Genomic DNA, 14401 nt, shown 5'->3' with positions numbered 1-14401 from the left:
CTTTGCATCTTTGTAAATTAAACAAGTGGCTATAGGAGTAGAGGCTTATGGCTGAGTCTTCAGTTCTATTCTATTTTTATCTGTCTCATTTTCTGCCAGTATCATGCTGATTTTATTACTATAGATTTATAGTGTAATATGAAGTCAGTCATGATGACGTTTCATTTTTTAAGGAATTACTTTGGCTAATCTCAGGCTTTTGTATCTCTACAAAAACTTTTGGATTTTTTTTTTCTGTCTATGAAGAATGGTATTGGGATTTTGGTTATAGTTGCATTAGATTTATATATTGCTTTTGTAAGGTGGCTCTTTTTACAATATTTGTGCTTTGAATTTATGAGCATGGAAAGCATTCTACCTTCTACTGTCTTCTTTAATTTCTTGATTTAAAGCCTTAAATTATTTTATTTTATAGGACTTCCATTTTGTTGACTAGGTTTATTTCCACATACTTTTTCAAAGGGACAATTGTGCATGTGATTATTTTCCTAACTTCTCTGTCAATCTATTTTTCATTAGCTCATGAATAGGGTATTGGATTTCATATGTTATTTTTGTTTTCTGAAAGTTTGCTAAAAGTGTTTAAAAACTCTGTAGGGTTTCTGGTAGAAAGCTACTGCAAAGAAAAGGAAACAATGAGGCTAACGAGCATGTAGCCCACAGAATGTGAGAATATTCTTTGTCATCTATTCATAAGACAGAGGATTAGTATCTAGAACAGTGTTTCTCTACTTTCCTAATACTGCCACTCTTTAATACAGTTTGTTATGCTGTGGTGAACACCCCCAAACATAAAATTATTTTGTTGCTACTTCATATCTGTAATTCTTCTACTGTTATGAATCTTAATGCAAGTATCTGATATGCAACCTTCAAGAAGGATAAACCCACAAACTGAGAAACACTAGTTGGGGATATACAAATAATTTTTTAAAAAGACTAAACATTACAATGAAAATTTCCTGCTGCCCTCGATATTTTGCCTGTCATCTATCCCTGGGGTATACCAAGCATTGGCAAACTGTGCCCTGTCCCTTGAACTCCATTTTCTAACCCACAATTCTACTTGCATTCCTGAGAACCTGTTATCACCAGGGACATCCAGCCCTGCCTGCATCCCCAAAGAACAACTGGAATCAGGGACAATCGTGTGAAGCCTCATTCTCCATTACCCTGTCTGTCAGGTTCAACCTGGAGCACACCTAGCAGCAGTGAGGATTTCCTATCCCCTGAGTTCCATCTTCTAGTCCATAGCTCTGGCTGTATTCCTGGAAGCTTATAGGCACCAGAGACATCCAGTTGAGACATTTCCAACCCCCAGCTCCATTTTGCCACAGTATTAGTGAGCCCTGCTCCCTGCACTCCACTTTCTGTCCCACAGTTCTCCCAACATCTCTGGAGGCCTGCAACACCAGGGACTTCCAGGTATTAACCAAATCCCCTGCCTGCTGGATCCCCCCTGGAACACACCCAGCCACTCTAAGTTGTGCCCTATACCCTGAAATCTTATTTTCTGGTGCTCAATTCTGCCTCCAGTCTCTGAGGCCTGCAGGACCCAGAAACAACCAGGTAAAACCCTTCCCTCCCATTCCCCTCCCTACCCCTAATGCAAAACCAACATCTGTAAACTACATTCAATCCCTGTGCTCCATTTTCCAGCACAAAACTCTCCCTGGATTCCTGAAGACCTTCTTACAACAGGGACAACCAGATGGTTAAAGGTCAGTGGGTAAGAATACAATCAACAAGAGCCAATCATAACATTAGTTCCCATAAAGGCCTGTATAATGTGGATAACAGAGCAGAAGCACAAGGAAAGCTTATAAAACTGACAGAGGCACATAAAGAAATATATGGAAATACAATCAAACAGGTGAAGAAGATGAATAAAAATGTTCAAGATGTGAAAATGGAAATAGCAACAATAAAGAAAACACAAACTGAGAGAATCATGGAGACAGAGAACCTAGGTTAAAAAACAGGAACAACAGATGCAAGCATGACAAACAGAATACTGGAGGTGGAAGAAAGAATCTGAGGTGAAGAAGATAAAATAGAAGAAATCAATACATTGGTCAAAGAAAATATTAATTATAAAAGCTTTTTACACAAAGCATGCAGGAATTCTGTGACAATAACCTTAGACTCCAGCCTAAGAGTAATAGAAATCGAAGATCATTCTCAGTGCAAAGACCTAGAAAATGTTTTCAACAAAAGCATATAAGAAAACATTCCCATCCTAAAAAAAGAGATACTTACAAAAATAAAAGAAGCTTCCAGAATACCAAACATATTTGACCAGAAAAGAAGCTCCTCCTGCCACATAACAATCAAAACACTAAGTGAACAAAACAAAGAAAGAATATTAAAAGCTAAGATTAAAAGACCACTTAACTATAAAGGTAGACCTATCAGAATTACACCCAACCAACAGAGAATCTAACAGCCTGAAGGGCCAGATAGATATCTTGCACTCTCTAAGAGACCATAGATTCCAACCCAGACTACTATATCCAGTAAAACTTTTGATCACCATAGATGGAGAAAACAATATATTCTATGAAAACAATAACAATTTAACCAATACCTATCCACAAATCCATCTCTCCAGAAGGCATTCATGACAGTTCTAGACCAAGAAGAAGCAAACACACCCAAAAGGAGTAAATGGTAAGAAATAAGCAAATATGAGTTGAAATCAATAAATGAGAAACAGAGAACAGTAGACATAATCAACAAAACAAAGAGAGAGCTGGTTCTTTTAGAAAATCATAAAGATAGACAAACCCTTAGCCAAACTAACAAAAAGGCAAAGAAAAATATATAAATTAATAAAATTAAAAGTGAAAGGCAGATATAACACCAGACATGGAATAAATTCAAAGAAGCAATAGGTCTTACTTCAAAAACATGTACTTCACAAAATTTGAAAAATCTAAATGAAATAGATGGTGTTCTCGATAAATACCAGTTACCCAAGCTAAATCAAGATCACATAAACAATTTAAATATAGTTCCTAAGGGAGTAGAAGCAGTCATTAAAAAATTTCTAAACCAGTAAAATAACATAAAATAAAATAAAAAGTATAAAAAAGCCGAGTGTCAGATGCTTTTAGTACAGAATTCTACCAGAATATCAAAGAACAGATGATAACAATACTCATCAAAATTGTCCACAAGATAGAAACATAAGGAATGCTGACAAATTCATTTTATGAGAGCACAGTCACCCTGATACCTAAACCACACAAACACTCAACCAAGGACAAAAATTTCAGGGCAGTTTCCCTTATGACTATTGATGCAAAAATACTCAATAAAACACCGGCAACCTGCATTCAACAACACATCAAAAATCATGATCCAGCATGATCAAGAAGGCTTCATACTAGAGATAAAGGGATGGTTAAAATATGAAAATGCATCAATGTAATTCCCCATATAATCAAATTGAGCAAAAGAAAACCACATGGTCACATCATTAGAAGCAATAAAGACCTTTGAAAAAAATCCAACACCCCTTTGTGATAAAAGTCTTAGAGAGATCATAGATACAAAGCACAATAAGGCAATGTTCAGCCAGCTGATAGACAACATCAAATTAATTGGAGAAAAACATAAAGCAATTCTACCAAAATCAGGGACAAGACAAAGTTGTCTACTCTCTATATATCTATTCAATATAGCACTTGAAGTTCTAGCTACAACAATAAGACAACTAAACAACATCAAGGGAATACAAATTAGAAAAGAAGAACTCAAAGTGTCACTATTTACAGATGAAATGATAGTGACCCTGAAAATCCCTCCAGGAAACTCCTACAGCTGATAAACACCTTCAGCAAATTGGGTTTATAGAAAATTACTCAAATAAATCAGTAGACATTCTATATACAAACAATAAGTGAACTGAGAAAAAATTTGGGAAACAACATCCTTCACAATAGCCATAAATAGTATAAAATATTGTGTTGTAACTTTAAAGAAGCAAGTGAAAGACTTATATGGCAAGAACTTCAAGTCTTTGAAGAAAGAAATTGAAGAAGATATCAGAAGATGGACAGATCTCCTATGCTCATAGTTTGGTATCATTAACGTAAAGAAAATAGTCATTTTACCAAAAAGAATATGCAGATTCAACAAAATTCCAGTCAATTTCCAACACAATTCTTATAGACCTTGACAGAAAAATTCTAAATTTCATATAGAAGAAGAAAAATCCCAGGATTACTAAGACAATCATGCAAAATTAATAAAAAATAAAAAACAACAACAACAAAATTTCTGGAGGTATCAATATCCCCAATTTTAAGCTGTACTACAGAACATCAGCAAAACATCAGAAATACTGATAAATGAAAGTGAATCAAAGACCCAGGAGTAAACACACATACCTATGCACACTTGAATTTTTGACACAGAAGCCAAAACTATACAATGGAAAAAAGAAAGCATGTTCAACAAATGGTCCTGGATTAAGTGGATATCTGAATGTAGAAGAATGAAAATAGATTCACATCTATCACCCTGCTCAATATTCAAGTCCAAGAGGATCACAGAACTCAATATAAAACAAGTTACTCTAAATATGAGAGAACAGAAAGTAGGAAATAACCTTGAATGCATTGGCACAGGAGACAACTTCATGAACAGAGCACCAACAGCTCAGGTACTAAGATCAACAATTAATAAGTGGTACCTCATGAAACTGAAAAGCTTCTATAAGGTGAAGGATACCATCAACAGGACAAAACAGCAGCCTACAGAATGGGTAAAAATATTCAACAACCTTACAACTGACATAGGGCTGATATCCAAAAGACAGAAAGATATTGAGAATAGACATCAACAAATTGAATAACCCTAATAAAAAATGGGGTACAGATCTAGACAGAGAATTCTCAACAGAGGAAGCTCTAATCACTGAGAAGGACTTAAAGAAATGTTCAACATCCATAGTGTTCAGGGAAATGCAAATCAAAATGAATATGAGATTCCATTTTGTACTAGTAAGAATGAGCAAGAACAAAATCTCGAGTGACTTCACATGCTGGTGAGGACGTGGAGCGATGGAAACAATCCTCCATTGTTGGTTGAAGTAAAAACTTCTACAACAGTTTGGAAGTGAATTTAAAGGTTTCTCAGAAAATAATGAATAATTCTACCTCAGTATCAGCCATATAATGCCTGGGCATATACCCAAAAATGTTCCACCATATCACAAGGACTCTTGATCAGCTATGCTCATAGTGGATTCATTATAGCCAGAAACTGACAACACACTAAGATGTTCCTCAACCAATGAATGGATAAAGAAAAAAGTGGTACATTTATACAACGGAATATTACTGAGCTATTAGAAACAGTGACATCATGAAATTTGCAGGCAAATGGATGGAACTAGAAAAGATCATCTCATTGAGGTAACACAGACCCAGAAAGACAAATGTGGCATGTCCTAAGTTATAAGTGAATATTAACCATAAAGTTCAGGATAACCATGACATAGATCCAAAGAAGCTAACTAACAAGGAAGGATACTGTAATCTCACTGAGAAAGGGAAATAGAATAGGAGTTGGAAATAGATGGAGGGAGGAAATAGGATAGGAAAAAGTGTGGGTGGAGAACAGAAGGGTTGAAATCTGAGGAGGATGGAAGATGAGAGAACTGAGAGATAGAACTAGAGGGAACATATCTGGGACAAGCTAGAATGTGAATTTCTAGGAAATATTTAAAAAGTGCTCAATTATCCATCAGTTTAATTAACTAAAAAATTAATTAATTACTTTAATTATACTAGTTTATGGTCCCCACTTACCCGAGTCATAATGACCATTATCAGGAATACAAATAATCCCAAATCCTGACATGAATATGACAAAAAGGGAGCTTTTATACACTGATGGTGAGAGATTAACCTAGTGAGGCCACTTTCAAATCTGGAGTTTTCTCAAAGAACAAACATAGAACTACCGCATGGCTTTGACATAATCACCCTGAGCAAATATTTGATGGACTTTACAGCCTACTACAGAGACATACATGTATCTTATTTAATGCTACATTTCTAATAGATAGACAGTGGAATCAACCTAGATGCCCTTCACAGATGAATGGAAATGAAAAGTACACAATGGAATATTCAGCTATAAAGAAAACCAAAATATCATGAAAACAACATGTAAATAGATGGAACACCTATATGAAGGTGGCTAACTCAGGCACAGAAAAAACAGTTTTCAATTGCTCTTTCATATGTGAGTTCTAGGAAAAAATATTTTGTCTTGTGCATTTAATTTGGAGCACACATAGAAGCCAGAAAAACAGAAAGGATTCTCTTTTGTTACCACAGTATGTTAATATGTTTTATTACAGGTAACATGATTATAGAGGGATAGAAAAGATTAATCAGGAAGGAGTTTGGGAGTTTAAAATAGGTTGTATATCTCACAAAGATGAAGAGCATATAAGACATGTGGAAGTATGCTATTTCATAACTCAATTTAAAATAATGAGAGAGTCATGTAAAATGAAACACGAGAAGTAATGTTGGGGATAAAGGGTTAAGTGCATGTAGAGGTAAAGATGGGAAAGCTGAGGCAGGTGTTGATGGATAAAATAAAAAAGTTGAAATGGAATTACCCTGCATGACAGACACTGTCATGAGCTTTTAAATAAAAAATGCAGTACAAGGCACAGGATATCTCCCTACATGGTAGTGGATCTTTAGTTGACCATGAATCTTTCTCTCTGATAACTAGTATACATGGAGGCAGATGATGCTATGATGGTTGATTAGAGGTAAAACATATCAACGGTCTTACCCAGTGCTGGACCATCCAAGCAGCAATACTAACTTTCCAGGCATGATGTGCTTAGTGGTGCAATAGTGGCACAACCGTTATTCAGCAAAAACCTGCCTTCTGATTCAGGCCTGCTACATAAGAGGACTTTTCTTTTTATTTTCTCCAAGTTTTGGAGTTATTTTTATATTTTATTTTTTTTATTGAAAGAGGATTCCCTTCTCACATTATATATCTAGATTATGGTTTCATTTCCCTCTACACCTCCCAATACCTCCCCATCTCTCCTCCCAACTGGATCCACTTGCCTTCTGTCTCTCATTAGAATATAACAAGTTTCTAAGTGATAATATTAAAATAAAACAAAACAAAATATCATAAGGTAAATCAAAAATTATCATATTGAAGTTGGAGAGGACACATCAACAGAAGCACAAATGCCCAAGAAGAGGCACACTCAGGAATCCCATAACAACACTGAAATGGAAGCCATACTATATCTATATAGAGGACCTGGAGCAGAGCCATGCAGGCTCTGTGTATGCTGCTTCAGTATCTTTGAGGTCATTTAAGGTTTGCTCAAATTGATTTACATGGCCTTGTTTTCTTCATAGCTGTTATTCCCTCTGTTTCTCACACTCTTTCTGCCTTCACTTTCTAGGGAGGGGAAGCTACAATTGGGATATAAAGTTAACTAATTAATTAATTAAATCAAATACATGGTAGTCAACATTTAAATAAATTAAAAAAACATTAATTGGGCATGTTACAAACGTGTATTTGATGTTGACATAATTTAAAAGGGTACACATGAACTAAATAGTAATATTAACCTTCTATAGGAATGTTTAAGTATAATTTCAATATATTCCACTATATGCATAAGTAATTATTTCATAGAAAGAAAGAAAGGATGGAAGGAAGAACAAGCAAATGAACAAAAGAAAGAGAAATAAATAAAGAACAAACAAAAGAAAGAGAAAGAAACAGAGAAAGGAAGAAAAGAAGGAAGGAAGGAAGAAAGGAAGGATGGAAGGAGGGAGGGAAGGAAGGAAGGAAAGAAAGGAAGGAAGGAAGGAAGACAAAAAAAGAAAGTGTCCTGCAACCAAATCTTAGGGAGGCATTTTTTTTTAATTTAGATATTTTATTTATTTTCATTTCAAATATTATCCCCTTTCCTGTTTTTCCTCTAGAAAATACCTGATACTATCGCCCCTTACCCTACTTCTATGAGGGTGCTCCCCCACCTACCTACCCACTCCTGCTTCACAGCCCTAGCATTCCTCTACACTGGGGTATAAAGTCTTCACAGGACCAAGGGCCTCCCCTCCCATTGATGCCAGATAAGGCCCATTCAGTTCCTTCAGCCCTCCTAACTCCCCCATTGGGGCCTCTGTGCTCAGTTCATTGGTTGGCTGTGAACATCCACATCTGTATTGGTTAGGATTTGGCAGAGCCTCTCAGGGGACAGCTCTATCAGGCTATTGTCAACAAGTACTTTTTGGCATCAGCAATAGTGTCTGGGTTTGGTGTCTGCATGTGGGATGGATCTCCAGGCAGGGCATTCTCTGGGTGGCCTTTCCTTCAGTCTCTGCTCCACTCTTTGTCCCTGTATTTCCTTTAGACAGGAGCAATTCTAGGTTGTAATTTTGGAGATGTATGGGTGACTCTATACCTCAACTAGGAGACCATGCCTAAACTCTGGATATGGTCTCGACAGTTTAAACTGAGGTTCCTTCACCTTTGACTCTAAAGTGTGTCAAGTTGACATAAAATTACCCAACACAATTGCTCTAGCATATCTTATAGACAGAATACCATTGTAGATCAAAGAGCTTGTGGCTGGTTTAGTGTCTATGCTTCTCTTTTGGTAGTGTACAGAGAACCTTCTTGTAGCAAAGACTCTATCACATAGGGGTAAAGGTTCTATGTAAGCATCTGCTCAACGTCTCCCTCATCAGGGAGTTGTGTATGTCCATGTCTTCAGAAATGAGGCCTTGCTGTCAGTTTGAGGAGATCAATATATAGTCTGAGCAACAGTCTAGGTTATTTGGATATTCCCATAGGACACCTTTAACCAAAAACTTAATTAGACATGGTCCAATACTGTTATTGGAAGCTTAGTTTGGTGACAAGATATGGCCATCTGGGCTCTTTCTTTTCAATTACTTGGTGATGTCATTTAGATAACCTTCATGTATACATACATTTAGGAGATTCTATTGTGCTAGGATTTTGTTGTTGGTGGTGGTGGTGGGGTTTTTGGAGGTGTGTGTGTTTTTTTTGTTTTGTTTTGTTTTGTTTTTGTTTGTTTGTTTGTTTTTGTTTTTTCAAGACAGGTTTTCTCTGTGTAGCCCTGACTGTCCTGGAACTCACTCTTTTGACCAGGCTATCCCTGAACTCAGAGATCTGCCTGCCTGTGCCTCTGCCTCCAAAGTGCTGGGATTAAAGGCATGTGCCACCACTGCCCAGCTTGTGCTAGGTTTTAGAGGCCTACTTATGTGTTCTCAAATGGCCCTCAATTTTAGCTGTCTTTCCGTCTTCTCTCTCTTCAATCCCTCACTTCCCCCTCAACTCAATCCTCTCATCTAGTCTCTCTCAATCTTCTTCTATTTTTATCATTCTTAGTTTTGTTATTTTCACAAAGTTCTAGATTTCCTGGATGATTTGTGCTTGAGTTTTTTTAGATTTAATATTTTTTTTTTTGACCAGGGTATCCATTTCTTTGATCATGCCTTCAATGCTTGAGATTCTCTCTTCCATCTATTGCATTCTGTTAGTTATGCTTTTTCTCTCTGAAGTTCTTCATTGAGTACTTAATTTTTTCATTTCCAGAATTTTTTCATTTTAGATTTTCTTTATTGATTCTCTGTCTACTTTCAGTTCTTGAAATTCTTTACTCATTTTCTTCCAGTGTGTGTATTTTCACAGATTTCCTTATTTTCCTCTTAAGGACCTCTATACTATTTATAAAGGCCATTTTAAATTCTTTTTCTTCTGCTTCAGCTACATTGTACTACTCAAGGAAGGCATGTGAACATCTGAATCTCACCTACCTGCTTCACTGGCCTATTTGCTTCACAGTCAGGCTAGGTTGGCATATTCCCAGAAAAATCCAGATGAAGTTGGGTCTGAGATAAGAAGGTGAGTATGGAGGAAGGTTAAGACGATCATCTGCCTGGTATGCTGGAGATGGGGTCAGAATTGAGGTGATCTGCTACAGAGATGGGAGTGAGACTGGAGAATTGCATTTGGCAGAAAGGAGAGTGGAAAAGAGGAGCCTTGTAGATCCAAAATTAGTCAATCTTCTTCCATAGCAGGAGTAGCCTGTAGGATCTCAGAGAAATTCTGATGATGTTGGAGCCTGGGGGGAATTTGTTGGGAAAAGGAAGATAGGAAGTCTACATGATGTGTTAGAGTTGGGTGTCAGTAACTGCAAGTTGTGTTCTTAAATAAAGTTGGGGTTGGGACATTGAATTTGGAGGAATGGAGGGAGATGTGTTGATGGGGTTGAGATGTCACAGAATCACATGATAAATCCCAGGAAATCAGACTCCAGGGACCAACATCAGGCTGCTTATATGGATTTATTGTACAATGCACTTGCATATATACAGTGGTTGAACCTATCCCAAGCCTCTACATCCTCAGCCAGTGGTTTCTTGCAACACTTTCACAGTACCTCAGAGAAAGCCCTTCCTGATGAGGTCACTCAGAAGGATTGGAGGTGGGGCAATAAAGGAGGATGGGGGGGGGCATCATCCCCTGTTAAAACTTTGATGATAATAGAAGGACCAGCCACTATCCAGGCCTTGGATCTTGTAGCTTTCTCACTTTTGTTATAGGGGCCATCTTAGATCTAATACTGTGTTTACCAGATCAGGACTCTGCAAGGAATCAAAGAAGCTAATGGTGCCTCCCTCTCCAATTCAATATTCTTTACAAGGTTGACTTCCACATCCCCCACAATGATCTGCATCTAATGTACCTGCTTCCCTGGCCTAAGTGGCCTGTGCATTCCTGAAGATTAATATTTTAAAAATTATTTTCAAAACTCATAGAGGCTTACTGAGTTCTTTTGAACAAACTGAGCTGTCCTGAGTAGCCTGCTATCACAGGTTTACCTTCCCCCAACTTCATCAGACCTGTGGATACTGAACCAGACAGGTAAGCTTTCCTTCCCTGACCCATCTTCTCGGCTTGCTGAGTCCTCTGGATCAAGCAGAGCTGCCCTTATCAGCTGCTACCTCAAGGGGTCCTCCATTCTTTGGCCACCTCTCCCCCAACCTTCATCAGACCCACTAAGCCTCAATTATACAAGTTAGCTTCCCTTTCCCAACCTATCTTCCCTCCTTGTTCAGTCTTCTACGCATACCAAGCTGCCCTCAGCAGACTGATAGCCCAGGCAGATCTCCATTCTCCTGCTAGCTCTCTGCTGAACTTCATCAGATCTGCAGCAACTGAGCCTTACAATCTTGTGTATTCTAAGGCACACTAACCTATAGATCTGGAATGATACAGCTCAAGGATACCCATCAGAGGTTTTGCCACACCAGAGCTATTGAGGTTAACCCACGTGCCAGTACCTACTACAACAGGAAATTCCAGGAACCAAAGCCATCCAGATGACTAAAGACCCATAAAAGAACACAATCAGCAAAGCCAGTTAAAGAAGGTAAACAAGAAAAAAGGCACAAAAAAGGATGCTTGAATCTCACTTAGAAGGGGGAATAAATTTGTCCTAAGAGTCAGTTGGAAGGAACAAACTGGATTAGAGATGAACAGGGTAGAGAATAGGGGTAGAGGTTCTAGATCAGGTATAGGTAGGGTCTGGAGGGATGACCAGATAGCCATGAGAATGAATAGAATTCTGCAGTTGACAGGAGCAGGAAGGTGGGTAGCCTCTTCAGGAAATGAAAGAGACCTGGGATATGGGAGGTGCTCCAGAATCCATGGAGGTGTGCTTAACTGTGATTCACTACATTGCGGATATGGCACCTGAAGTATCCACCTTCTGTAGCCAGGCAGGAATTCCAGTGGAGCCATAGGTCCAGCAACCCACCCATATAAATTTCAACCAAAAATTTATACTGTCTTCAAGAAATGCTGGCATGGGGGATAGAGCAGAGACTAAGTGAATAACCAAAGAATCACCAGCCTAACATGAGACTCAATCACATTGGCAAACACCTGTACTTGTCAATATTCATGATACTCTGCTATGCTTGCAGACAGGAGTCTAGCATGGCTGTCTTTTGAGAAGCGTTACCCAGCAACTGACTCAGACAGATACAGATACCAGCAGAAAAACAGTGGATGGAACTTGGGGACTCTTATGTAAAAATAAGAACAAGGATTGCAGCCTATAAGAGGATAGGAACTGCACAGGAAGACCAACAGAATCATCTAATCTGGACCCTTGTTACTCTCAGAGATTGAACCACCAACCAAAGAACCTATATGGGCAGGACCTAGGCCTTCCTCCATATATGTAACTGATGTGTTGCTTGGTATTCATGTGGATACTGAACAACAGGAGCAGGGGCTATTCCAAAAGTTGTTGCCTGCACGTGCGATATGTATTTATAGCTCACCTATAAAAATTGAGACCTTGCCTGGCCTCAGTGGGAGAAGATTTGCCTGGCCTCACGGAGACTTGATGTGCTGGTGTTGAGGAATTCACAGGGAGTACACAACCAATTAAGAGAGGGAGAGGTAGTAGGATTGGGAGAAGAATTGTGGCAGGGGGTGATTATGTTGGGGTGGCAATGGGCAGGATATAAAGTAGACTTGTAAAATAATAATAACTACAACAAGAAGAAGAAAGATTAAAAGTCTGAAAAACTGCCATAGAAACTCTTGAAAACATTTCTTATGTTGTATTTGAAATTTTAAAACACATCATATCAAATCTAGGATGTTCGGTGTATTGTAATATTTATACTTTTTGTATATATAGATCACAAATGAATTCAGAGAGTTGTGGTATGTGGCACTATTTAATAAAAATACAAATATTACTGAAAAAAGACCATTTATACAGCTACTATGGAGTAAAGAGTCATATAAGATACATCTGAATAAGCAGTAGAAATCATAGGGATACCAGGTCTTGAATTTGCAGGACTTTTGAGATATAACTTGGCAATTTTGATTGATACCCTAGTCTTAAACATAATGGAAAGTCTCTCTACATTATTGTAGTCTTTACTTGCCTTCTTTAGTATCTGATTTCATTTCAGGATTAGCAGGTAGAAAATAGAGCTGAGTACAGAGCTTCCTTCCAAATTACAAAGGGTTAACATAAGGCAGACAGAAGAATATACCAGTTTTTATTTGTTAATTTGGCACTGAACTCATTCTTATTAGCTAGCAGCTCTTCATGGTTCTGTTACCCATTTATTGCCAGAACTTTCTTCAACCCCAAAGTTCTCCTCAGTGCTGCCTTTACTTCCTTGTTCCTTAAGCTATAGATGATGGGGTTCAGCATGGATGTCACTGCTGTGTAGAAGAGGGCCAAGAGTTTGTCCATTCCTGGCAAGTGGCTAGACTTGGGCCTCAAGTAGGTAATAGATGCTGAGCCATACAAGAGTGTGACTACAAGTAGGTGGGAGGAACAGGTGGAGAGAGCTTTATGGCGCCCCTCAGGTGAAGGCATCACCAGCACTGCAGCCAGAATTCTTACATAGGAAGAAATGATCAGCACAAATGGGCTAGATATGCAGAGGACTACTACTACAAAGATTGCAGTCTCATTTTGGGATGTATCTCCACAGGCAAGTGCCAGGACAGGTGGAAGGTCACAGAAGAAGTGGTCTATCTCACACGGTCCACAAAAGTCCAAGGAGAAAATAAAATTGGTTTGTCCCAACCCTACAATACATCCCATTCCCCATGAAATGATTGCCAAATGGGCACATACCTCACGACTCATTCGGGTTGCATAGTGGAGTGGGGAGCATATGGCCATGTAGCGGTCAAAGGCCATAGCTGCTAATAGGCAGCACTCAGTTATACCAAAGAATATGAAGAAAAACATCTGTGTGGCACATCCCTCCCAAGAGATTTCTCGGGCCTCACTCACAAGGCTCTTCAGCATCTTGGGTATGACTGAGCATGTGTAGCCAATTTCCAGGAGAGACAAGTTGGCCAGAAAGAAGTACATAGGGGTGTGTAGGGCTGAACTGGTGCAGATGGCAAGGGTTATGAGTGCATTTCCTGACAGTGATACCAAGAACATGAGGAGGATGACGGTGAACAGGAGGAAGCATTCTCCAGGGACTTCAGAGAACTTGGCAAATACAAAGCGTTTGACAGACAAACTGTTCTCCTGCCACAGAGAACAGTTGATACTCATCTCCTGAAAAAAGACAGAAAATCATTACAACAATTCTTGCAGATGGGGGAAATTATTCACTTTGTCTATCTGTCTCTCTCCCACTCCCCAAGTCTCTCTCTCTCTCTCTCTTTCTCTCTCTCTCTCTCTCTGTGTGTGTGTGTGTGTGTGTGTGTGTGTGTGTGTGTGTGTGTAAAATATATAAACATACATGTGCCTGTACCATTCAGATGCCAATTTCAACTATCTTTCTTGGTTAGT

At 38.5% G+C, this 14401-nt stretch overlaps 1 protein-coding gene across 1 annotated transcript; it reads right to left on the bottom strand.

Annotated features, from left to right (window-relative positions):
- Positions 1-13195: 13195 nt before the first annotated feature.
- On the bottom strand, positions 13196-14185 carry LOC116074459 (olfactory receptor 10C1-like). Its single transcript, XM_031347032.1, has one exon. It carries the CDS (start codon positions 14159-14161, stop codon positions 13196-13198), a length of 966 nt encoding a protein of 321 aa, XP_031202892.1. The 5' UTR covers positions 14162-14185.
- Positions 14186-14401: the final 216 nt, after the last annotated feature.

Source organism: Mastomys coucha, unplaced genomic scaffold, assembly GCF_008632895.1.
Source record: "Mastomys coucha isolate ucsf_1 unplaced genomic scaffold, UCSF_Mcou_1 pScaffold3, whole genome shotgun sequence".
Taxonomy (NCBI): Eukaryota; Metazoa; Chordata; class Mammalia; order Rodentia; family Muridae; genus Mastomys; species Mastomys coucha.
This window is presented reverse-complemented; position numbering and strand designations above follow the sequence as displayed.

Coding starts and splice junctions, on each gene's coding strand:
- LOC116074459 (XM_031347032.1), bottom strand. CDS start 14,161: ATGAGTATCAACTGTTCTCTGTGGCAGGAGAACAGTTTGTCTGTCAAA.